The 27,097-nt window shown below is 44.9% G+C and overlaps 1 protein-coding gene across 2 annotated transcripts; it reads right to left on the bottom strand.

The window, feature by feature from the left end:
* Positions 1-913: 913 nt before the first annotated feature.
* LOC137351774 (digestive cysteine proteinase 2-like) lies at positions 914-26,583 on the bottom strand. Of its 2 annotated transcripts, XM_068016588.1 has the most exons (9): positions 26,484-26,501; positions 25,562-25,578; positions 22,241-22,382; positions 21,355-21,477; positions 19,064-19,279; positions 12,913-13,137; positions 11,695-11,854; positions 2,154-2,256; positions 914-1,324 (listed from the first exon to the last, which is right to left on the bottom strand). In XM_068016588.1, exons 1-9 carry the CDS (start codon positions 26,484-26,486, stop codon positions 1,225-1,227), a joined length of 1,089 nt encoding a protein of 362 aa, XP_067872689.1. In that variant the 5' UTR covers positions 26,487-26,501; the 3' UTR covers positions 914-1,224. The 2 variants fall into 2 exon arrangements, with proteins under 2 accessions (XP_067872689.1, XP_067872690.1); XM_068016589.1 differs by lacking the exon at positions 25,562-25,578 and having other exon boundaries at positions 26,484-26,583.
* Between the last annotated feature and the right edge of the window lie 514 nt (positions 26,584-27,097).

Below are 27,097 nucleotides of genomic sequence, written 5' to 3'. Positions count from 1 at the left end.
GGGTGAACACTGTTCAATCAAACCTTACACTTCTCGACCGCGCCATTACACTTGTTCATTTTTTAAATTCTTTCATGGGATGTGGGTGTCACTGGCAAAGCCAGCAGTTATTACCTATCCCTAACTGCCCTTGCAAAGGTGGTGGTGAACTGCCTACTTGAACTGCTGCAGTCCATGTGGGATAGGTACACCCACAGTGCTGTTGGGAAGGGAGTTCCAGGATTTTGACCCAGCGACAGTGAAGGAACGGCGAGATAGTTCCAAGTCAGGATGGTGGAGGGAACTTGCAGGTGGTGGTGTCCCACGCCTTTGCTGCCCTTGTCTTTCTAGGTGGTACGGGTCGTGGGTTTGGAAGGTGCTGTTGAAGGAATCTTAGTGAGTTGCTGCAGTGCATCTTGTAGATGGTACACACTGCTGCCACTGTGGTGGTAGAGTGAATATTTAACTTCATGGATGGGATGCCAATCAAGCAGGCTACTTTGTCCTGGATGGTGTTGAGTTTCTTGACTGTTGTTGGAGCTGCATTTATCCAGGTAACTGGAGAGTATTCCATCTCACTCCTGACTTGTGTTTTGTAGATGTTGGCCAGGTTTTGGGGAATCAGGAGGTGAGTTACTTGCTGCAGAATTCCCAGCCTCTGACAAGCTCTTGTAGTCACAGCATTTATGTGGTAGTATTTGAACTCATGCCCCAGAGCATTAGTCAGGGCCTTTGGATTACTAGTACAGTAACATTACCACTATTCCTACATCCCCGTTCAGTAATTGTACTGGCATCAGAAAACACAGCCTTATCCTTAATGCTGTGTGCATTTGTGAACATTCTTTTAAAACATTTATCATTTCAAATTAAACTAGACAACTCATGAGAAAAAAGACAAAATTGTTCTTTTGGAATAAAAAGACTCTCAAAGTGATTGCTGGCAGTGTTTATTATATTGCTCGGCACCACTAGTACATGCAGCCCATTGTCTCGACACTGTAGTCTCGACATGTAGTCACTCAGACATTACTGTCGCTACATATATAAAATACACAATGGGATTGGCCTTTATGCTAAACCATAGAAATGTGTAGAAGCTGTTATTATTCCACTGAACACATACTTTTAAAAATTGCAGCAGACAGTTAAAGCAATGGTGTAGAATGAGTAAGCATCAGCAGAGGGGTTTCCACCATTCTTTCCTGCAGAGTTCTATGAAGCTCTGGTTTAACACATGATGCATTACACTATTGGATAGACTGCATAGCTGGCAATTCCACAGTGATTGTTCCTATCCTTGGCCATTTTGATGTAACCATTATCACCCCAAGTTCTTCCCCAACTGGAAAATAAGAAAAACAAATAATGTTAACACCACACTTCTGTTGAAGTGACAGGCTTTGGAGAACTGAGGCTTTTCTTTACATTGGAAAATCATAGATTTTGAGGGGATATGATCGAGATCTTTAAACAATTGAGGAATTAGATTCTGTCCAAGCACATGGGATATTTGAGCCAGATAGCTGAGTGGAACCAGCAGTACGAGTTGTGAAACATAAAATTAGGTTAGGTGTCAGGAGGTATTTCATTGTGACCTCTGACATCAGTTGCTAGCCCGTACGGTGAGTACGGATTCACTGCAACCTTCAAAATGGAGTTAGGTGAGATTCTCTGACTGGAAGACATCTGAAGCGACAGAAGGTAGGTGGGTTAGTGGGCACGACTGAGATCAGCTACTGTGTTTCCTGGAGATTGCCTGCTTGCCTTGTAGGGGAGAAGAATTTCCCAGAGCTTTACCTGCATCGTCCTCAGATTGCCTCTCGCAGGAGATTGTGTGACTGTGGAGGGTGAGTTGATGGTGCATGTAGGTTACACCATCCCTGTCCTTTTCTGTACACATGTCTCCTGCCCTCCAAGGATATTACATCCTAATGACTTCCTTCCACCCCACCCAACCCTCATACCATCCACCTCACTGAACCATTCTACCTCCCCATGAAACCGTGATATTATCCATCTTATCCAACCATTATACCAACTTATCCAATCCTGATACCATTCTCTCCATCCAACCTTACCACCACCCATCCCAGGAATGCTGAGGCCAAATACAGTGCTCCTGCCATTTCCCCCACTGTGATCAATGGTCTGTTGCTTTGTAAAGTACGTACCTGTTTTTAACCATCCAATATTCCATTCCATGCTGACGTCCATAACCAACTACCAGCACTGCATGGTTTGGTCTCCTGGAGCATCTTCTATCATAGTAGACTCCTGTAAACAGACACTTATTTTTGATATGATATAATTGAAAATGTACAATTAACGTCTCAATTATTTCCTTCTTACAGATATTTCCTCTTAGCATCTTTTTCTCTCCAATTATCTTCCAGTCTACAATCCTCTTTACAAACCTTGCTCCCTGTTATCCCAAAGTCCACATTTATTGTGGAAAATGTCCATATAAACTTGTTACACTGTAATTGCATCCTCCAGATAGTGGGTGCTGCTGCAGCACCTCAGATTTGCCACTCCCAGCTGCTCAGCCTGTAGTACAGACCCTGCTCTCCAACTAACTCAAATTCCCAAATTGCTGCAAACTGTGCTAATTAACGACAAATAGTAATATAAAATTAAACTATGATATAAAATTAAGAACAGCATGTACCAAAGCAAAATACTGGGATACTAGAAATCTGAAATAAAAACAGAAAATGCTGGAAATACTCAGCAGGTCAGGTGTGGAGAGAGAAACCAAGTTAATGTTTCAGGTTACTGATCTTTCATCAGAATTTGGAAAAGTTAGAAATGTAATAGGTTTTAACCAAGTCAAAGGGAGGAGGGTGGAAAAAGAACAAAAGGGAAGGTCTATGATAGGTGCAAGACAGGAGAGATTGAATGATAAAAGGGTTGGTGTGGCAGGGCCAAAGGGAGTGGTAATGGGACAACTAAAGAAACAGATGATGTGTCGAGAGGAGGTGTGAATGGCAGGATAGAGATGGAAAGCAAAAACAAGAAAAATGACAGTAAAAACGAAACTTGCAAAGAAAAGGGAAACAAAATGGGGGCTGAGATTACGGTTTGAAATTGTTGAACTCAATGTTGAGTCTGGGAGGCTGTAAAGTGCCCAGTCGAAAGATGAGATTCTGTTCCTTAGGCTTATGTCGAGCTTCATTGGAACACTACAGCAGGCCAAGGGTAGAGTGGTCAACGTGCGAGTAAGATGGAGAATTGAAATGACAGGTGACCAGAAGCTTGGGGGTCACGTTTGCAGACTGAACGGAGGTGTTCCACAAAGTGGCCACCAAATATGTGTTTTGACTCCCCAATGTAGAGCAGACTGTATAATGTGAAGTTAATACATTAAACTAAATTGAAAGAAGTTCACGTAAATCACTGTTTCACCTGGAAGGAGGGTTTGGGGCCTTGGATGTTGAGGAGGGAGGAGGTAAAAGGGCAGGTGTTGCATCTCCTGCGTTTGCATGGGAAAGTATCGTGGGAAGGGGAGGGGGTGTTGGGGGTAACTGACGAGTGGACCAAGGTGTTGTAGAGGGAACAGTCCTATCTGAATGCTGAAAAGGGAGGGGAAGATGATTTTGATGGTGGCATCACTCTAGAGGTGGCAAAATGGCAGAGGATGTGCCATTGAATATGGAGGTTGGTGGAATGGAAGAAGACAATCATGGTTCTGGGAGGGAGGGGAAGGGGTGAGAGCAGAAGTGTGGGAAATAAATGAACTTGGTCAAGGATTCTGTTGACCACGGTGGGGTGGAGGGGGCAGGGGGTGAAAAAGAGAAGCAAGTATGGAAGGTTGCCTCATCGTAACAGATGCAATGGAGAAGGAGAAACTGGGAGAATGGAATGGAGTCCTTACAGGAAGCAGGGTGTGAGGAAGTGTAGTCAAGGTAGCTGTGGGCGTCGGTAGGCTTATAGTGAATATTGGTCAATAGCCTACCCCCAGAAATAGAGACAGAGAAGTCGAGGAAGGGATGGGAAGAATCAGAGATGGACAATGTGAAGGTGAGAGAAGGCTGGAAATTAGAAGTAAAGTGGATGGAATTTTCCAGTTCAGGGTGAAAGCAGGAAACAGCACCGATACAGTCATCAATGTACTGGTAAAGGAGGTGAGGGAGGGGGCCTGAGTAGGACTGGAACAAGGAATATTCCACATATCCCACAAATGGCAGGCATAGCTAGTACCCATGTAGCTACCCATTGCAACACCTTTTATTCAGAGGAAGTGAGTGGAGTTAAAAGAGAAGTTATTCAATGTGAGAACAGGTTCAGCCAGGAGGAGGAGGGTGGTGGTGGATGGGGACTGGTTGGGCCTCCATTCAAGGAAGAAGCAGAGAGCCCTCAGACCATCTTGCTGAGGGATGCAGGTGCAGAAAGATTGGATTTCAATGGTGAACAGTAGATGATTGATGTGACGGAGGGCATCAGAATACTCACAGACAAAGGGAGTCATCTTAGAGACTGGACAAGGGGAGAAAAAAGAGTTGGGATAGGAAGAAATCAGTTCAGAGTAAGGAACAGGCTGAAATGAAAGGTCTACTAGGGCAGCCCTGTTTGTGGATCTTGGGAAGGAAATAGAAGCTGTTGGAGTTGTGGTCTATGAGATTGGAGGTTGTGGAGGGAAGATCTCCAGAGTGACAGTCTTAGAGACAATGGCTTGAGGTTTGGTGGTGGGTTCATATCCCAGCTGGAGGTAGGAGGATGCGTCAGTTGGCGTTTGGCCTCTGCAAGGTAGAGCTTGGTTCGCCAGACAACAACAGCACCACCTTTGTCAGCAGGTTTGATGGACCTGAGAAAATGGAGTGCTGCAAGTTCAGAGTGAGACAGGTTAGAGTGAGTGAGGGGAGTAGAGAAATTAAGAAGGCTGATCTCATGCTGGCAGTTCTCAATGAAAAGATCAGAAGAGGGTAAGAGGGATAGTACTGAAGACTGGTAGAAGGTTTCGCTCTGTGGGGTTGGGGGTGGACCCCTGGCCAAAGAGGTGGACATGGAGGCGAAGGTGACAGAAGAAGAGCTCTGCCATTCACAGTCCTCCAGACACATCTTTTGTTTCTTTATGTGTCCCGTTACCACTCCCTTTGGCCTTGCACCATGAAACCTTTTGTCATTTAATCTCTCCTGCCATCCAACCAATCAAAGATCTTTCCTTTTGTTCTTCTTCCCACCCTCCCTCCTTTCACTTGCTCAAAACCTATTACAGTTCTACCTTTTCCCAGATCCGATGAAAGGTCACATATTGGAAACATTGGCCAGGATTTAACACAGAGGCGATGGCTCTGCTGACCGACTGGAAAGCCGGGGCCGGGCTCATCTCCGCCGGCCCTGGAAGGCATGACTGGATTTTACGGTCGCTGGGCAATTAGTTGCCTGAGGTCGTGGCTTCTGCCCCTCTGAGGCAGGGATTTCCCGCCTACAAGAACTGTCGGCCAATCAGTGGGCTGACAGCTCTTCAGACCCAGCAGCGCCACCAGTACTGGTGGCCACTGCTGGTACTGCAGTAGGCCTGGGATCTGGAGCAGTGCTGGAGACCTGGAGTGGAGCTAAGTTGTTCAGGGTGTGGGGGGCAGCGGTTGGCATTCAAGAAACCGGGGGGAGTTTTCCAAGTAGGAGTGGCCCTTGCCGCTGGGGGGAGGGTGCTATCCTTGGGGCACAGGGTGCTCGAACAGGAGGCATTCCTTCCTACCCTCAATTCCGCATTCTGGCCACCAGGGTCACCCCCACTGCTGGTAAAATACCAGCGGCGGTGGGAAGAGGCTCTTAATTGGCCATTAATTAGCCACTTAAGGGCCTCAATTGACCCAAGGGTGGGTGGGCTGTACGCCACCTTCTCCGCCGCTGGTAAAAGGAGAGGAGGGTAGGTGACAGATACAGCAGCAACCCCCCTCCTCCCATTCAGTTTTAAACTGCTTCCTGCCCTGGCCTGTCCCTGTGAGGGAATTCAGCATGTGCATCAATTGGTATGTTATTAAAAATCATGTCTGGGTTGCACTCTTCCTATTGTCATGATTTTTGCTCATGCTTTTGTGTCAATGTTTACATTGCCCACATTTCCCATTCAGTTTTGCTGTCACCCATCACAATGTAGTCATAGGCTCTGGGCTCTGATCACAATGGTTCTGTGGAGCAACTTTCTGAATCAGCTCCTTTGTATCTCATCTATATATAAAAAATTATATTCATAAACTGAGCATAGGCAGCACTGGGGAAAATTTACTGGAAATCTGTCAAAGTCTTGCACATAGCATGAGTTCATGTAAATTCATGGGACACTAAACAAACATTTATTTTTCTTTTGAACTAACTTTTGGAGTCTTTGGTCAATATCGGTTTCTGAAAGCTACATTGCACTCCAGAATGCAAAAGGGCCACTCAGCATATTGTTAAGGGTGGGGAGGGAGGTGCCAACACCTACATGGAGGTTATGGGATATGTGAAAACTGGGATAAAGTTGTGAGCCGCAAGGTTGGGCTCCATAGCACCTGTAGTTTCAGTGCTACGGGTGACGTTGTGAACCAAAATTGTTTTTTAAATTCATTCATGGGATGTGGGCGTCGCTGGCCAGGCCAGCATTTATTGCCCATCCCTAATTGCCCTTGAGAAGGCGGTGGTGAGCTGCCTTCTTGAACTGCTGCAGTCCATGTAGGTAGGTACACCCACAGTGCTGTTAGGAAGGGAGTTCCAGGATTTTGACCCAGCGACAGTGAAGGAACGGCGATATAGTTCCAAGTCAGGATAGTGTGTGACTTGGAGGGGAACTTGCAGGTGGTGGTGTTCCCATGTATTTGCTGCCCTTGTCCTTCTAGTTGGTAGAGGTCGCGGGTTTGGAAGGTGCTAAGGAGCCTTGGTGCATTGCTGCATCTTGTAGATGGTACACACTGCTGCCACTGTGCATCGGTGGTGGAGGGAGTGAATGTTTGTCGATGGGGTGCCAATCAAGCGGGCTGCTTTGTCCTGGATGGTGTCGAGCTTCTCAAGTGTTGTTGGCGCTGCACCCATCCAGGCAACTGGAGAGGATTCCATCACACTCCTGACTTGTACCTTGTAGATGGTGGACAGGCCTTGGGGTGTCAAGAGGTGAGTTACTCGCCTCAGGATTCCTAGCCTCCGACCTGCTCTTGTAGCCACGGTATTTATATGGCTACTCCAGTTCAGTTTCTGGTCAATGGTAGCCCCTAGGATGTTGATAGTGGGGGATTCAGCAATGGTTATGCCAATGAATGTCAAGGGGAGATGGTTAAATTCTCTCTTGTTGGAGATGGTCATTGCCTGGCACTTGTGTGGTGCGAATGTTACTTGCCACTTATCAGTCCAAGCCTGGATATTGTCCAGGTCTTGCTGCATTTCTGCATGGACTGCTTCAGTATCTGAGGAGTCACGAATGGTGCAGAACATTGTGCAATCATCAGCGAACATCCCACTTCTGACCTTATGATTGAAGGAAGGTCATTGATGAAGCAGCTGAAGATGGTTGGACCTAGGACATTACCCTGAGGAACTCCTGCAGTGATGTCCTGGAGCTCAGATGATTGACCTCCAACAACAACAACCATCTTCCTTTGTGCTAGGTATGACTCCAGCCAGCGGAGGGTTTTCCCCGATTCCCGTTGACCTCAGTTTTGCTGGGGCTCCTTGATGCCGTACTCGGTCAAATGCTGCCTTGATGTCAAGGGCAGTCACTCTCACCTCACCAAATGGCATCCGCGCTGCAAGTGCACACTTCCAGCATAGCCTGCGGCCAATGCCACCTTGGTGAGGGTGTTAACTTGGGCATTCAGAGTATGCGCCAGAAGTATGCAGAGTATACAGAACGTGATGCCAGTCAGTGTAATGCTGATTGGATGGCTCTGGAGCTAACACTCTTTCTTAAACATGCACATCTGGGTTTGGGAAGGGGCCCCCCCCACCCCTACCCTCACCCCCATCAGTGCTATTTAAAGAGATCATCAACTCCTGGCTCTGTATTGTTTGTGCAAGTGCTTAGCGGTTTGAAGAGTTGATTAAAGTTAGTGAAGTCGACAGGGATGGCGCTGCACGTGGAGAAGACCTTGGTCGTGGCTGCAAGGGCTCCGGGCAAACCACTTGCTCATACTCATGGGTGCAATAGTTGCAATTCCCGTTTGGCTGCAGCACGAGAGGGAGAGGGAGCAAAGAAAAGGACAAGCTGCTAGCAGAGGGACGAGGAGGAGGGGGAGAGGGCTGTCAGCAGGAGGGCTTATCCATTTACAACCTTCCGGGAGCACTTCTCCTACCTCCACCTAGGCCAGAAACAGTGTGTACATCGTCTGTGCTTTACGAAGGACAGAATTCTACCACCTCTTGGAACCAGACCTGCAGCCCCAGGGCAGGGCAAAGATGGCGCTGCCAGTGGCTGTGAAGGTGACCATAGCCCTGAATATTTTTGCGTCAGGATACTTCCAGGTGACATATGTAACATCTCCCAGTTCACTGTCCACTGCTGCATCAGAGAAGTGACAGACATTCTTTACGTCAGGTCAGGAGGGTGCATTGTGTTCTCTCTGAGCAGAGAGAAGCAAGTGCAGTGTGCACATGGTTTTGTCAGGATAGCCAGCTTCCCCATGATGCAGGGTGCCATCGGCTGTAAACGTGGCTTTGCGGGCGCAGCACCTCAATAGTGAGATATACCAGAACTGCAAAGGTTATCGCTCGTTGAAAATGCAGTTGGGGTGCGACCATACTAACCAGGCCATGCTGGTGAAGGCCCATTATCCTGGCAGCAATCATGAAGCTTTCATTCTGCGTCAGTCCACTGTTCTCTCAGTATTAGAGTCACAGTGGCTGCTGCGTGACAAGGGTTATCTGCTTTACACCTGGCTCATAACTCCATTCCACAACCCAACCACACGTGGCCAGCATGCGTACATTAAGAGCCATGCTCCCACGTGATACATAGAGCAGACCATTGAGTTGCTGAAGCAATAGTTTCGCTGCCTGGATCATTCTGAGGGAATCCTCCAGTACTCGCTGGAGTGTGTGTCCCAATTCATGGTGGTCTGCTGTATCCTCCATAACCTGATCATCGTGAGGGCACAGCCCTTTCCATCAGGGATAGGGTGAGCAGATCAGCAGGAGGAAGAGGAGGAGGAGGAAGAGGAAAACGAGGAGGTGGAGGCAGAAGGAGGTAGGGAGGAGATAGCTGGCACATCCCCGTTCCAGCCGGGCTTTCTGTGAACACCCCATTCAACTCGGGTTCCCGTGAACACAGCCCTGTCCCCATTGTACAACAGCCCCACACCTCACCATCCCGCTGTTACTGATCATCACAGTATCCTCTTGGCCACAATGCAGAAATAAAATAATGATTCTATACCAACTTTATCTGATAAACCATACAACATTCCATACAAAAGTCAACTATTCACCCTTGTGCATTCCCTTACTGCCTGTATTACAGGTGCCTTTCCCTGTCCTAGTAGCTACCCCAGTAGCTGCAGCATGGATGGTGGAAGGTTGCTGACTTTCACTGGGGAGACTGCAGATGGCCTTGCAGGACACCCTTGAGCAGCTTTGGGACTAGAATGCCCGGCATCAGACTGCACCACCTTCGTATGGGCAGTAGCAGAAAGGCAACAGCAGGGGTACTGGTGGAGAGGCAGTGGTTGGAAGATGAATGCTGCCCTCCTGAGAGAGGACAGTGAGTTTGCACACCACTGCCAGTCCCTGGGGCAGCTGTGAGCCCCTGAAAACCCCTTTGAGCACTGGTGCCATAATGGCAGCAATCTGACCCTGCATGGCACTAAGCTGAGATTTCACGACTTTAGTCTGAGTTTCCACTGCATCACTTGGTTGGTGGGTGGCTTCTGTTTGTGCTGCAATGGAAGCTGAGGCATCGGTCATCAGATCCTGCATCATGGTTGAGTTGGCAAGTGTTCTCATGGAGTTAGCCATCACTTCCACGCTGGAAAGGATGGACTCCAAGCTCTGCACAAGACCCTGTGCTGTTGGAGCTGGACTCCTCCATGCCCCTTAACAGTGACAGTAGGCTTTCTGCCAGGCCTGACAATGCACCAAGCATCTCGGTGTGGATACCCATCAGATGATTTTTGTTCGCCACCTGGTTGAATCTGAGTCCTCAGCAGCAGAGCTCGTGTGTGACCTCACCCAGCACTATCCTTTCCCCCGTCCTGGCTGCATCGTGTTCAGTGACTCACCACATGTAGATTCTGCCTCTATGCTACTCTCTAAAGTTCACTCAGTGCCAGTATCTGAGTTGCTGCCTGTGAATGTGAGGTTGAGTGATGCTGTTTCTTCTTCATCTCTTGTTCCTCTTGTACTTCAGGCTCCTGCACCAGTTCTGGACCAGGCGGCAATTCTTGGGTATCTGGAAGGAGAAAGGCACAAGGGTGGGGAAGAGGTGAGGGAAGTGGGGAAAACAAGAGACACATGCTGACACTAACAGCAGCTTGTAAATCACAAGAGATTGTGGGATGAGCAGGAAGTGCGATGTGAGAAGGTGGATTAGGTAGGAACATACCATCATCCTCTATGGTTTCAGCCCCACCACTGGCCACGGTCTCAGTCGTGGCTACACCAATGATTCAGCACCATCCCTTTGATAGGGGTGAGGGTATGTGCCGTGCGAGTCCCCCATTGGTTAGGAGCTGCCGCCTCCAATTGTGGACCACCTTGTCCTGCAAGAGAGAGGGAAATGTGCCAATGAATATGGTGCAAAGCGTTTGGGTGATGTGGTTGTCATGGTTGAATAGCTGGCACTATGTGAAGCTGTGAGATGTGGGTGTGAGACTTGCAGCAATGTTGTGTGTGTAAGGGTGAGGTGAAGCTTTGAATGTGACGTATGGGTTGTGCTTGATAGAGGTTGTTGGTAGCTGAGTGAAGTGGGGATGGTGAATGGAGCAGTGTGTGATGCCAGTGGTTCATTTCTAAGGATATGGTATTGGAAGATGCCATCACTGACCTTGACCATTTGTGTGAAGTTACTGAACTTTTTGTGGCACAGCATCAGGTCCTCTGAACTGGATGGCTACCATTGACCGCGATGGCTATCTGCGCCCATTGCCTTTGTAAGGTCTGTCTGAAGGGTCTCCTGACCCCCTGAAGTGAGAGGTCTTCTCTCCTCCTGTCCATCTCCTGCATCAAGACCTCCAGTGCTGCAGTGGAGAACCTAGGGACACACTCTGCGGCCTGTTGTGCCATTTCCACTCCTCTTTCTGCTCAGAGTCTCTCCTCGAACCTGTTCCAGAACCTGCTGCAGCCAGAATGCATCTCATCTTTAAGAGGCGCAGGTTGGCTCTCTGTGGTGCAGGCTAGCTTTAAGTGGTGCGAGCCTCGCACAAACTTGCGCTGCTTGCTAAGGTGCGCAGTCACTCAGCAGCACATCAGCGCTGGGCTGCACCCACTATCAATTAAATTAACAGGCAGTATGAAGTTTGTGTGTTGCATCGCTAAGAATGGGTGAGGGTCAATTGCGCATTGCAATTCTTGCGCTCGATTACTGACCAGATCCAATTTGTTCCCCATGGTGTTTGGACTGGAAATCATGTGGGGTGGGGAGGTGCTCAAACATGAAGGAGTAGGGTAGTTTCCATTCTAAATACTGAAAAACAATTCATTATAAAAAAAAAATTGACAGAGGAAGTATGTGCAGATGTATGATTTTTAATATATGGAATTGGTTGCTAGGCCTATTCACACATTTTATCCATAGCTTCTGTTTCTTACCAGATTTATAAAACTGGAAGGACCTTCGACTTGCATCAATCGCAACAGCAATCGGTCCTTTCCTTTTCACTGCCCTTTGTAAACCTGGTTCGTTTCTGATATTCCTGAAGCTTCTGATTTTGGCTACGACGCCACTTCTCCTAAACCTGCAGCGACCATCCTAAATATTAAAGAAAATGTTAAAAGATAACGTTAATTAATACCATGCCACGCTTTACAAAATGCTAATGATATCTATACAGAATCACAGAATGCACAGAAGAACAAGCTGGAGCTGTGTAGCATTGATACCAGGAGCTGGGAGATATTTGCAGGAGGCTGATCGGGATGATAGCAGAGGGGCAATTGTGACGTGAAGTGTCATCAGCAGTAAGAACAGTGACTGCTGCAGAAGCAGCACCAACACTAAAGGCAATTTACCCAAATATTCACCTAAGAACAGTTTCAAAATAGTTTATTGTAATCACACTCTAATATTCAAAACTTTGAATGATCAAATTGCAGCTTAAATTGCATTTCTAAAGAGTAAACACCTCTGTTACCAAATCATTATATTTACACATAGTTTGCACTTTCAAATAGTTTGCACCCCAAATGTGAGCCTTCCCAACAAACATTAATAACTTGTGTTTAGATCACACCCCAAATTTAAACTGTTTTGTGCTTAAAAAAACAGCTTATACTTGAGTAACTGACCAGCCAGATGGACTGTATGAGTGTACCATACAGATCACAATATTCTGTTTAGTCCTATTTTTCCACTCCTGTACACTGTTATGTTGTTATGGTAACTGTTGTACTGGATGATGTTGTAAGTTCCACAGATCAAACACAATGCATGCCAAATGATATGCTGACTCAGGTGACTGTCACATCAACATTCTGGCTCACAGAATGGTGAGCAGTAATACCTATGAACATAAACACTCTTAATTACTCATCCAAATTGCATGATAGCAGGAGGTGTGTGGACATTACAAGGGGAGAAATGAGAGGGAGAGCTAGCCTCTTCCTGAAAGGTAATATTTGCTCACCTTCCGAGTGCTGTTTGTACAGTGGCATTGGTGGAAGCCTAGGAGCAGATTCCCAGGGAAGAATTGATCCAAAGTAGAATGTCAGATTCCATTCTATTTGGACTTGGCTGTGCTGTCAAATGCCATGAATGCTGCAAACAAAATGTACCTGATGAATTTGAAAATACATTTAAAAGAGATTTACCCGTCCAGTATATGGATATGATACAGCAGAGTCGATGCCTCTATTTACAATCACATATCTAAATGCATTCGACATCCATCCACCACGACATCCTCTGTTTCCATATCTGGTGGTACAATCCACCAGATTCTGTTCACTCAGATTAACAAGTCTTCTTCGTTTTATACACCACTGTCCTTCGATGGCACCAGTCGCACTGAAAGCCCAACACGAGCCACACCTTCCCTGGTAATTACAGACCAGAACACAATCACATGAAAAATATCCAGATATAAAAATAAAATACTTTTCCTATCTCTTGTAAGGTGCAGTATAGATTTACACTGATGATGTTGGTCCATCTTCATTATGAGGTTTAGAGGAAACACGTGGGATCAGTGAGTGCCTGAGTGTCAGGATTGGGAGGGCAATTCTTTCGCTCTTGCTTTTTAGAGCCAAGACATGACTCACTGTAGAATAATTTAAACAAGAAGGATTAGGAATGGAATCGGGGCAGAGTAAGTTAGCACACTGCTTGTGACCCAGGTTTAAACTCAGTTCAGACTGATGGAATGATAATCTCTCTGTGGGCTGTAGGAGTCAGATGTGAAGTTGGACAGTCTCAACCCACTTCTTAATAAGCATGAGACCAAGGTGGAAAAATGGACATCAATTGGCATTAAATTAGCAATCTCACTCAGAGACGTAAAGGATGTTGCTGTGGAAAATGGGAATGCCACACTGGTGCAGGAGTAAGTGTCCACCTGAGAATGGAGTGCAACCACGTTGTTGGTGAAGAATAAAGGGAGATTTGCAACAAACCTGTGCAATACCTGAGCTGGGAGTACTTGATGTTAGCCCTGGGTTCAAAAAGAAGAAAAGACAGGCTATATGTGGATGACTTAGATCTTGGGATACAGAATAGAATCTCAGGATTTGCCGATGACACCATGGAGGTGTGACAGGCACCACCTGTGGTGGGGCATGGATGGGCTAGTGGAGTAGGCAGAACAGGTGGCAAATGGAATTTAATACTGACAGGTGTGAGGTGGTGCACTTTGGCAGAGGGAATGAGGCGAGGCAATATATCACTGCAGTTCTACAGGGCCTTGGTGAGACAACATCTGGAGTATTGTGTGCAGTTTTGGTCTCCTTATTTGAGGAAGGATGTTCTTGCCATGGAGGGAGGTTGGAAAAGCTGGGAAGATTTACTAGGCTGATTCCTGGGTTGGCAGGATTGACGTATGAGGAGAGATTGGGACGTCTAGACCTATATTTACTGGAGTTGACAAGAATGAGAGGGGATCTCACACATACCTATAAAATTCTAACAGGACTAGACAGTCTAGATGCAGGGAGGATGTTCCCGAAGGCTGGGGAGTCCCGAACAAAGGTCACAGTCTCAGGATATGGGGTATGCCATTTCGAACTGAGATGAGAAATTTCTTCACAGAGGGTGGTGAACCTGTGGAATTCACTACCGCAGTAGGGTAGGCAGTGGCGTAGTGGTATTATCACTGGACTAGTAACCCAGAGACTCAGGGTATTGCTCTGGGTTCGATTCCCACCAAAGCAGAAGGTGGAATTTGAATTTAATTAATAAATTTAGAATTAAAAGCTAGTCCAATGATGGCCATGAAACCATTGTCAATTGTTGTAAAAACCCATCTGGTTCACTGATGTCCTTTAGGGAAGGAGATCTGCTGTCCTTACCTGGTCTGGCCTACATGTGACTCCAGACCCACAGCAATGTGGTTAACTCTTACATGCCCTCTGAAATGGCCTAGCAAGCCACTCAGTTGTACCTAACTGCTACGAAGTCAATAAAAAGGAATGAAACAGGACGGACCACCCGGCATCGACCTAGGCACCGGAAACGGCAACGGCAACGGCAAACCCAGCCCTGTCGACCCTGCAAAGTCCTCCTTACTAACATCTGGAGGCTGGTGCCAAAGTTGGGAGAGCTGTCCCACAGACTAGTCAAGCAACCGCCTGACATAGTCATACTCACGGAATCATACTTACAGACAATGTCCCAGACACTGCCATCACCATCCCCGGGTATGTCCTGTCCCACCGGCAGGACAGACCCACCAGAGGTGGTGGCACAGTGCGAAAGATAAGGCTGAAGCATTTGCAACAATCTTCAGCCAGAAGTGCCGAGTTGATGATCCATCTCGGCCTCCTGCTGGAGTCCCCAGCATCACAGATGCCAGACTTCAGCCAATTCGATTCACTCCGCGTGATATCAAGAAATGACTGAAGGCACTGGATACTGCAAAAGCTATGGGTCCTGACAATATTCCGGCAATAGCTACAACACTGGCATCTACCCTGCAATGTGGAAAATTGCCCAGGTATGTCCTGTACACAAAAAGCAGGACAAAACCAACCTGGCCAATTACCGCCCCATCAGCCTACTCTCACTCATCAGTAAAGTGATGGAAGGTGTCATCAACAGTGCCATCAAGCGGCACTTGCTTAGCAATAACCTGCTCAGTGACGCTCAGTTTGGGTTCCGCCAGGTACAGCAACAGCGCACCCTGTGGAGGCCCTGTAACAGTGCAACTTTGGAGGGACTGTAACGGCGCACCCTGTGGAGAGACTGGAACGATGCATCCTGTGGAGGGACAGCAACAGCACACACAGTGTAGGAACTTGTGTGAGCAGAGGAGAACAAAGCCTTCTAGTTTTACGATTCAATTTTTGGAAGCACAGGACAGAAGAGACAGAGAGATAAGCAAGCAGCAAGATACATGATAAACAAGATACGCAAGAATATTCAGGAGAAAGTCTGTAAGCTACTTTTCTTACATTTTCCATTACGTATTCCTCTAGGCTCCCATTTCCAGTTCATCCTTTAGCTCACAGCTTAGTAGCGCAATACATTAATTTGCAGCAGTGACAAAAGGAATAAGGAATTGATCAACTAGCCGAATGTTTTGGCAAAGAATGATGAATCCTGGGTGGGACCGGATTTATCATGTTGTCCTCTGAGTAAAGTCACATTGATCTACTGGTGTGATGTTACCCAGAACAGTGTCACGGCTTGTGGTTTCACCTTAGATGTGCAGTCCCCTAATTATTAGTGTTCAAAGATGGAAATCAGGACAAGCAAGACATGACACACAGGAAGTGGTCATTATTGTGGAACGACATTGGACTTCCCTTACCATCATTGTAATCTGTGTCCTGATGCTAGTGGAAGTTCATAATGTTATGGGGATTACAGTCATAATGCTTTATGTATATCCTCAATGCATAAAAGGCCGCTCAATGAGGCTACCTCAAGCAGGTGGAAGTCCTGCCTCGGAACAATTAAAGCCTGGGGACCCGTAAAATACAGAATCCAATACCAGGGTCCTGCGCTTGAACAAGGGGAACTACAATAGAATGAGGGAGGACTTGGCTAAAGTAGACTGGAAACAAAGATTTTATGGTGGGACAGTTGACGAGCAGTGGAGGACTTTCAAAGCAATTTTTCAAAGTGCTCAGCAAAAGTATATTCCAGTGAAAAGGAAGGACTGGAAGAAAAGGGGTAATCTGCCATGGGTGTCTCAGGAAATAAGGGAGGCTATCAAATTGAAAGAGAAGGCATACAAAGTGGCCAAAAACAGCATGAAACTAGAAGATTGGGAAAACTTTAAAGGTCAACAGAAAGCCACAAAAAGAGCTATAAAGAAAAGTAAGATAGAACATGAGAAAAAACTAGCACAGAATATAAAGACAGATAGCAAAAGTTTCTATAAATATATAAAACGAAAAAGAGTGACTAAAGTAAACGTTGGTCCTTTAGAGGATGAGAAGGGGAATTTAGTTATGGGATATGATGAAATGGCTGAGGCATTGAACAGGTATCTTGTATCGGTCTTCACAGTGGAGGACATTAATAACATGCCAGTAATTGACAAAGAGACGAACGTAGGTGAGGACCTGGAAACAATCATTATTACGGAAGAGGTAGTGTTGGGCAAGCTAATAGAGCTAAGGATTGATAAGTCTCCTGGCCCTGATGGAATGCATCCTAGGGTACTAAAAGAGATGGCGGGAGAAATAGCAGGTGCACTGGTGGTAATTTTCCAAAATTTGCGAGACTCTGGGGTAGTCCCAGCAGATTGGAAAACAGCAGATGTGACGCCACTGTTTAAAAAGGGAGGTAGACAAAAGATGGGGAATTATAGACCGGTTAGCTTAACCTCTGTAATGGGGAAGATGCTTGAGTCTATTATCAAGGAAGAAATAGCAGGGCATCTCGATAGAAATTGTCCCGTTGGGCAGACGCAGCATGGGTTCATGAAGGGCAGGTCATGCTTGACAAATCTTTTGGAATTCTATGATGACATTACGAGCAAGGTGGACAATGGGGACCCAGTGGATGTGGTGTACCTAGATTTCCAAAAGGCCTTCGACAAGGTGCCGCACAAGAGGCTGCTGCATAAGATAAGGATGCATGGCGTTAGGGGTAAAGTATTAGCATGGATAGAGGATTGGTTGACTAACAGGAAGCAGAGAGTGGGGATAAATGAGTGCTATTCTGGTTGGCAATCAGTCACTAGTGGTGTGCCTCAGGGATCGGTGTTGGGACCGCAATTATTTACAATTTATATAGATGATTTGGAGTTGGGGACCACGTGTAGGGTGTCAAAGTTTGCAGATGACACTAAGATGAGTGGCAGAGCAAAGTGTGCAGATGACTGTGAAACTTTGCAGAGGAACATGGATACATTGAGTGAGTGGGCAAAGGTCTGGCAGATGGAATACAATTTTAATAAATGTGAAGTTATTCATTTCGGTAGGAGTAACAGTAAAAAGAATTATTACTTGAATGGTAAAAAGTTGCAGCATGCTGCTATGCAGAGGGACCTGGGTGTCCTTGTGCATGAATCGCAGAAGGTTGGTCTGCAGGTACAGCAAGTAATTAGGAAGGCAAATGGAATTTTGTCCTTCATTGCTAAAGGGATTGAGTTTAAAAGCAGAGAGGTTATGTTGCAGCTGTATAAGGTACTGGTGAGGCCACACCTGGAGTACTGTGTGCAGTTTTGGTCTCCTTACTTGAGAAAGGATGTACTGGCACTTGAGAGGGTGCAGAGGAGGTTCACTAGGTTGATTCTGGAGTTGAGGGGGTTGGTTTATGAGGAGAGACTGAGTAGATTGGGATTATATTCATTGGAATTCAGAAGAATGAGGGGGGATCTTATAGAAACATATAAAATCATGAAGGGAATAGATAAGATACAAGTAGAGAGGATGTTTCCACTGGCAGGTGAAGCTAGGACAAGAGGGCATAGCCTCAAGATTAGAGGGAGCAGGTTTAGGACTGAATTAAGAAGGAACTTCTTCACCCAGAGGGTTGTTAATCTATGGAATTCCTTGCCCAGTGAAGTAGTTGATGCTTCTTCAGTAAACGTTTTTAAAGCTAAGGTAGATATATTTTTGAACAATAAAGGAATTAAGGGATATGGTGGGAGCGCGGGTAAGTGGATCTGAGTCCACGAAAAGATCAGCCATGATCTTATTGAATGGCGGAGCAGGCTCGAGGGGCCGGACGGCCTACTCCTGCTCCTAGTTCTTATGATCTTATGTGAGGTGGAAGCGGGTGCGCCACCGACTTTTCAGTTGGTGGCTAGCTCCTGTCCGCCCAACGTAAAATCCCAGCCATTTATCCCATCCTTACCAGTATGTTCTGCCTTCCTGTGGAAGGTGCAGAAGTAAGCATTGCCTGGATAGAGAGAATGATTGATACAGGCTCAAGGTCCAGCAGAACTAAACTGTGATTATGGGATTATAAACTAGGATGTAAAGAGTATATGTTAGAACATTCTCAAAGTGAGACTGGACATAGTGTTACAAGGAAATTTGAGAATGCACTTCGGAACCTTGTTGGGGTTAAGTTAGAAAGCTTTTATACTTTGGAATAAAACACCTTTTAATCGCTTTGTGCAAATGAATGAGCCTTAAGATAGACAACTCACACCATGATGCCATTATTCAAGCCTGACTATAACCAACACACAAAAACAACAGCAATGAGCAGGAGAGGCATTTTCAGGCAAATAGGATATAAATTGAAGCTGCACTTTCCTTACCAATTCCTACTTGTCCATCATAACTTCAACATTGTTTCAGAACCTCACACTTAATAATCATTAGAATGATTCCTTCTGGTTTTTACCTGGTTCTTTACAGCAGTAACACAGCCTTTCTTGGTCCAGTCGACAGCTGAACGTTTCAGATCATCATCACTTTCTTCGTCTTCATCAAATTCATCATCTTCATCAAATTCATCATCTTCATCAAATTCATCATATTCATCAAGATCGTCTTCAGTTGAGTTATCAGCTTTGAATGGGATGAATCCATTCATGAGTTCACTGAACTCTTCAGTTGTCTAGAATGTCAAACGCGTGGACATTGGTTAATAAAGAGACTAACTTTAAATGGAGAATGTACAGGAGAGTAGAGAGTCTCACAGGGCTACATTCTCATCCATTCACTGAGTTTAGCAAAAATGAGAGATCAACGTCATTTGGTAGTACAGAACTTGAGAACTGCTAAAAATAGAGACATGTTGTCGAAGCTTTTCATCTTGCACTCATCAGGACAATCCACACGAATACCAATGTAAGGGGAAGCAACAATTTTATACTGTATGAGAAGAGAGTTCTGATTGGTTGACAAGTGAACTCTGATTGGTAGAGGGGTTGCCATGGAGAATGCACCAGTTTATGGTGACTGGTAGTTAACTTTCAAGCTTTGTTTGAAATTTAAACCAGGTAGATTGACTCTGATTGGTCAAGACATTGGCCTGAGGAATGAACCAGCGAATAGCTGTCACTTATTTTATTTAGCTGAAACAAACGCAATGTGTGTACATGTCCTTTCTGTCTGTAAAGAACAGGGCCCCGGGTATTAATATATGTAGCTTCCAGTACACACAAATGCACCCACTGCGAACCCTACCGATAATCTTAAATTGGTTGTCAGCGTAATTCTTAGCACACTGAGGATTATTTAGCAAATGTTGTCCAATTGCAGAATCACATCTAATCAGAGTCAAGCTGCCTGGTTTAAATTTCAAAAAAGCTTGACAGCTAACTGTCAGTCACCATAAACTGGTGCATTCTCCATAGCAACGCCTCTACCAATCAGAGTCCACTTGCCAACCAATCAGCACTCTCTTCTCATACATTATAAAGTTTTTGCTTTCTCTTACATTGGTATTCTTGTGGATTGTCCTGATGAGTACAAGAATAAAAGCTTCGACAACATGTCTCTATTTTCAGCAAAACTCAAGAGATCAAAGTATCAAACTGTGCTGACACTCCATACTCATGTTTAATGTTTGACTAAAATAAAGAACTGCAGGAAATTATGGATTCATTCATTTCATCACAGTCCAGTGTAAAGGTGGGTGGGCAGCCTGAAGGTGATAAAGCATCTCTCTGGTCTATGGTATAACAACTAAAATGGCAGCAATTATTATACATGTACCTCAGTTTGTGTAAAACCATTTGATAATCTTCAATGGTAATTAAAATCTTACAGAGCACTTTCACCAGTGAGGAGAGTGGGTAAAGGTCCCCCATGATGGCTGAGTTTATTGGTGCTTAACTGAACCATCCTGATCAGGCGGTTCTCAGGTTCCATTACCAGCCTGTGTTGAATTACCTTGTCACAGCTGGGGCTGCATTTGGGGTCTATAATTGGCCTTAGTACCCTTGATCTTAGAGGGAAAAGTCAGGCAGCATTTTTGTTTCTGATCACACTGGAAAGTAACTGTCACACAAGGATCAGGTTTGGGGTTGAGCTGCACATGGTTGAATACTCTGCCAACATTAACTGGTGAGGCTCACACATCAAGCCTGAGAAAACAGAAGGTGTCTATGGACCTGTCTCCAATGAGTTATTGCCTTTTTATGGGTAGGGGACGGTGCCATTTGAACTGGGATCCAATATTTCACATTTAGACTTTATTTCACTTCCACAATCCAATTTGTTTTTGTTTTTCACCAATTTTCCGACGATTTGAATGGCAAGTATGACCTTGGAGTCTAACTTGCCATTGACCCCAGTGTTGGGTTTTAGTCCATTACCGTGGGGAGGTTGGGGCCAAGGAGAGATGAAAGCAGCTGGTGTGTTGAGCACTGCCAACACTATCCCATCATTTTCAAATTGCCACTTGGTTTGGTGCAGCTGTACCCATTCCATGATTTTTATTCACAAAGTACAGCAGACATATAGGCAGTACCCCAGCCATGGTGTTGGCTGTTTGACAAGAGCAAAAAGAGTGAAATGAGATGTAAAATGCAAAGGAGATTGTATTTTATCGCAAAGATATGTTGGTTGCAGAGGTTAGAGTCTTTGTTAAAATGAGGTGCTGTGATATCACTAACCACATATTCAGTAATAGTATCACAATAACTAGCATCTAGTAGACCTGCATGCTGTTAATCTTGTACACACCAGATCTCCAAACTGGTTCATTCCCACAGTAAATGTGTGCTTTCCCATTGAGTGTTCCAGGTTGTGCTGTTGGATGTATCTCATATTGTCCTCCCAATTCATTCTCCTGTAGGAATCTTCTTCCTGAATAAAGATATTAAGCCAGTCAAGCTCGAGCACATTTTCTCAGTATAATTATACAACAGCTTTAAAAATTCCAGTGCAAAAGCTGAAATAGCATTTTGCAGTCAAGATTCTATCCGCTCATCCATATCTGATAAGGTGAATTCATTCCCCTTCCCATACACACACAAAGATAAACCAGATTGAGCCCCCAGTCTGAGAGATTGACACTAAAAGTACAGTATGAATAAACAACTGTGCACGATCAATATTTTTATTCATGGACATAATATTTTGGAGTGAACAACAGAAAATTGGATCATAGAGGTCAATCTAGGTCATGCATTTCACAAATTGGATTTTGTCACCTCCATTCCATTAATTTTGGAGCTGTGTTCTGATTGGTGTATGCGATGACAATATAAATGTATTTAGAAAGAATGGGCCTGAAGCTTCTCAAGGGGTGATTAGCGTTCTGCAGTAACTTTAACAGGAGTCGAGTGGAACCCCAGACTGAGTTATACCAAGTCTCTGCTGTTTAGCTGTGAGTTCTGCCAGTCTTCTACTGAAGTTACAGACTGGGAGAACTCCCATGGAATTTCAGGGCTAATATCTTATCAATTTCACTTCACATATTCATTCTACCCAACAGGGAATTCACCTCTCCCACCTTAACTGCAAGTAGGAATTCTCAATAATTTAGCAAGTGCATGGAGTCCCTTTCCCCTTCTGAGTGAGCTGAATGTTCGGAATAGGCTCCGTTCTAGAACAAGTTCCCCTTTACCTCAGTGTACTGCTTCTCATGCTGTGATTTCCAGCTCTTCCAGTCTTCATCCAGTATTGAATCAAATGTGTGGCCTGAGACTACAACCAAAATAGACACAACCACACAGCCCAGAAACAGAGGGAATTTCATGATGGACAATCTAATGGAGCAAAACCAGTGGCGTTAGACATGGAATGGACAATATTTGTAGATTACTATGAAAATAGATGTTATGCGAAGCCATTCTGCAAGGAGAGAAATAAATACAAATAATATTCTCCTCAATCATCTTGCAATTGCTCTCATCTTTTTGTATTTTAGCTTAATTGAACAGAAAAAAAATACTTTACTGTCATAGTCTGTGGATCGGAATCTTCCTGCCATTAAGTCTATTTAAATAATGTTTTTCAAGATTAAAGACCAATTATCAGAAAGAGCAGGTTATAAAAAACATGTGAAATTAATTTAAATTGTACCGAAGTGATGAATGAACCTTGGTTTAATGATAGCATTCCAGCCTCTGAGTCAGAAAATTAATAGCTCAAATAAGGACAATAGCGGTGTAATGGTTATATTGCTGCATTAGTACTTCAGAGGCTTGGATTAATTATCCAGAAAATGTGAATTTATTTCCCATTGTGGCAGTTAAAAAAAATTCCTCTACCCCTTTGCCCTCATTGTCTGAAGTCAACAGATAGAATCTGGATAAAAATCTGAAAATCTGGAAATCTGAAAAAAAGGAAACTGGTTTCAGTAAAAATATGGTTTCCAGATGTGATTAATAGGAGAATTACCCAATTAACTCCAGCCTGGTCGAGAACAGTGCTGTCTCTACATGCAGCCATAAAGCTGTTGAATTGTTATAAAAACCCAACTGGCTCACTTTTTCCCCTAAATGCCCTTCTTTCCCTAAATGACCATCCTTACCTGGTCTCGCCTATAGATGACTCCAGTTCCACACCTATGTGGTTCATTCTTAATTGAGCTCTGTAGTGGCCCTGCAAACTACTCAGCTGTATCAGAGAAACTGAGGATGGGCAATAAATAGCAGCCTTGCCAGAAATTCCCACATTCCGAGAATGAATTTTAAAAGCCCCACAACAGACAAGAGCAGCGAATTGCGTTCTCTGAATACTTGGATAATATCCAAAGGGATATTTGTAGCCACTGGGAACAGAGCCCTGCCCTCCCTCCCCATCTTAGCTTCAGTGAGCAGCGGGTCAGAACACCAACCTCTGATAACTAGATTGTGATATTTCATGCTAAATGTATTACAATTAGACTATACTGATTATAATATATGTACACACTGACAGGCACACATGCTGTACAATATAAATAATTACATACACTGTGCACATACATACTTTACACATTGTAGCATTATGCTCAGTCTCTCCTGGATCTTCCCCTCTTTTTCTTGCTAAATTTAAATATACTGCCCTACACACAACTCCTCCTCTACCCCTTTGCCCTCATTGTCTGAAGTCAATGGATAGAAAATACAGTTTGTTACATTATTTCATACTTAATGCACTGATACCCAATCCCTTTCTCTGCTGCTGTATAATAAATGACTTTTTAACTTTGGTAGAGTTAGGAATTTGGTGTGAGTTTATTAAATGTACAATAAAGTCGGCAATGGTTAATTTTAATTACAGAAATAATTTCGACTTGAGAATTGGAAGTACAGTTTCAAAATGTGTGGATGACACCAAATTAGAGGGTATAGTTAATATCAAGGACTGTGGCAAAATACAAGAAGGCATTAATAAACTTACAGAATGGAAATTAATTGGCAAATGAACATCACTATCAATAAGTGTGAGGTAATACATTTTGGCAGTAAGAATAAGGAGGCCACATACTCCTTGAAAAATAGGTGTCTAAATCGAGTAAAGGAACAGAAAAATCTTGAGGTACAGATACAGAAATATTTAAAAGTAAAGGTGCAGGTTAATAAGATCTTGAAAAGAGCAAACAAAGCACTGACACCATCATTTATAGTGGGAAAGAACTGAAAGGCAGAGTCGTTATATTAAACTCGTATAAAACCTTGGTTCAACTGTACTTGGAGTACTTTGAACAGGTCTGGTCTCCATATCATAAAAAGGATATAGAGGCATTGAAGAAGGTACAAAAATTTTTTATTAGAATGATACCAGAACTGAGAGGTTATATCTATCAGGGAATATTGAACAAGCTGGGGCAATTTTCTTTAGAAAAGAGAAGACTGAGGCGTGACTTCAGATGTCTTCGAGACTATGGATGGGTTTGATAGGGTAGATATAGATACAAGTATAAGATAGTCACTAACAAATCCAATAGGGAATTCAGAAGAAACCTCTTTACCCAGAGAGTGTTTAGAATGTGGAACTCACAACCACAAGGAGGGTCAAGGTGAATAGCACAGATGTATTTAAGGGTAAGCTAGATAAACACATGAGGGAAAAAAGGACTGAAGGATATACTGATAGAGTTAGATGAAGAGGGGTGGGAGGAGGCTTGTGTAGAGCATAAACCCTGGCGTGGACTTGCTGGGCTGAGAGGTCTGTTTCTGTGCTGTACATACATTGTTATACTTTGCAAGCTTGGCATTTCCCAACCACTCCTTTATTTAGTTCCCCAATCCTCTTATTCTTTTATAAACTTGGCATTCTGTTTGATGGGCATTGGTCTTTCACCTTGGTTTCTCTATTGAAAAATAAAACCCTCCTTATGCGCACACTTGCCAATTTATCGTGTACACCATTGACGGGAACCTGCACTGGACCAGCCATCTCAACACTATGGCTACACATGCAGGGCAGAGGCTGGGTACTCTGCTACAAGTGCCTCACCTCCTGGCCCTTCAGAGCCTCTCCAAAATTACAAGGTTCAAGTCAGGAGTGTGATGCAATGACCGCCATTGCTTGGAAGGGTGCAACCATAACAACACAACACCATCCAGGACAGAGCATTTAATTTGTTTGGTGCTCCTGCTACCAGTCTCAGTTTCCCCCTGCTCCACCTATTGCTCTACAGCTGCAATATGTGCTATCTACAGGATATGCTATAGCAAATTCCCAAGGTTATTTCTTCCTCTGCAACCTCTATCACCAAGAAGGACGAGATCAGCAATGTCTTGGGTACAACACCACCTTCACGTTCCCTCCAAGTTACACACTATTCTGACTTGGACATATATTTCTGCTCTCTTGTAATTGTTATTGTCTTTGGAAGCCCTACCTAAGACCATTATGGAAGCACCATCACCACAAGGACTACAGAAGTTTAAATAAAAGGTCCTGCACCACCTTCTCATTGCAGCTGGGGATGGGGAATAAAGGCCGGCCTTACCTGGTGTCACCCACATCCTGAGAGTAAATATGAATAAAGCAGAGAGAGGAGAAGTTCAATAATCTGGTGATTTGAAACAGGTTAAACCACTCCCCAAAATACTGAAACAGAAGAATTTATACACCCTTCCATCTGGATATACACACAAATGTGCACAGCTCCCACCCTATCCCATCCCATTGCACCCAGAATACCAGAAGGAATGAGGCAAAAATATTGGGCTGAATTTTGTTGTTGTAGTGGGGGGTGGGGGGGTGTGGGGTCCCGATGACAGCCAGAAAGCCGGGGGTGATCCCACCTTGGCCATTTGAGGCACTCCCGACCACATTTCACCTTGTCAAGCAACTAGTTAGTGCCACTGGGGCTGCTGCTTCATTAAAAACCCACCCCCAGGGACTGCCGGCCAATCGGAGGGGTGGCAGCTCAGCAGTCACAGCTGCGCCACCTGGAACGGTGTCCACTGCTGTGACTGTGCCTAGAAGAGAGGACACCACGGGAGCCGGCTGCACTCCCAACAAGGTAAAGTGGGGTTTGGGGCCGCTGCGGCCAATCTGGCAGCTCCTGGTGATTTGGGGGCTGTTTGTGAGGGCAGGGGGTGGTTGTCACTGGGGCAGCCATTACCGCTGGGGGTTCCCTCCATGGACCAAAGAGGGCCCAAAGAGGAGGGCACCCCACCCCGAGCCCGCAGGTGGCTGAGTTTACCAGACGGTCTTCCCATGCAGTGGGGGGTCCAACTGCTGCTGATAAAATGCCAATAGCAGTGGGGAAGAGGCCCTTAATTGGCCACTTAAGTGGCTCAATTGGTCTCTGGGTAAAGTGACATGGCAATGGGAGGATGAAGGGCACTCCACCCCCTGTCTTCTCTTGCCATTTTACAGATCCCCCTCCCCCTCCTCCCATCCAGTTAGATTAGCAAACTCACCATGGAATGATCTTGTCCTTTGAGTGCAAACAATGGGTGTACTCCTACTTATATACACACACAGGCTTCCAGGACCCACCCCTCAAGATCTATGACAACATCGTTGATTGGGAAATGGAAGAAAGTAAAAACAAATTAAGCGGGATTGTTTCATGTCTTTCAGAGTGTTGCTTAAGAATCAAATTCCTCTTTTACAAGGATACACAGAAATAATGCTTTGAAATGTAATATTCACATTACCTCCTTTTTTGGGATTAATTTTCTGTTAATCTGGATGTCACCACCACTGGGCGGTTGCAAGGCTGTGCTTGGACACCATTAAAGGTGGTCCGGAGTTTTTAAGAGTTACTGATGCCAGTTAACGTGTTCATTGACCTTGATGTGTTCCTAATGCACTAAGTTGTGCCATGAAATGAGCATGATAAAATGTGAGTGAACTGATCCTGTGTTTCAGCACTGGCCAGCTCACTGCATTACAGGTATGCAGAGTGCCCAAGCTTTATGGGAACATTGATCTAAAATGTAATTGTTATATTAGATCCTCTCTTTTTAAACTTTTTTGATGAGTTTTACATGATCGGGGGGAAGAGTGTCAGCACTAGGAAGGGAAGGTT

Source organism: Heterodontus francisci, chromosome 36 (assembly GCF_036365525.1).
Source record: "Heterodontus francisci isolate sHetFra1 chromosome 36, sHetFra1.hap1, whole genome shotgun sequence".
Lineage (NCBI taxonomy): Eukaryota > Metazoa > Chordata > Chondrichthyes > Heterodontiformes > Heterodontidae > Heterodontus > Heterodontus francisci.
The sequence above is the reverse complement of the archived record's forward strand: the minus strand, read 5'-3'. Positions and strand labels throughout refer to the sequence as shown.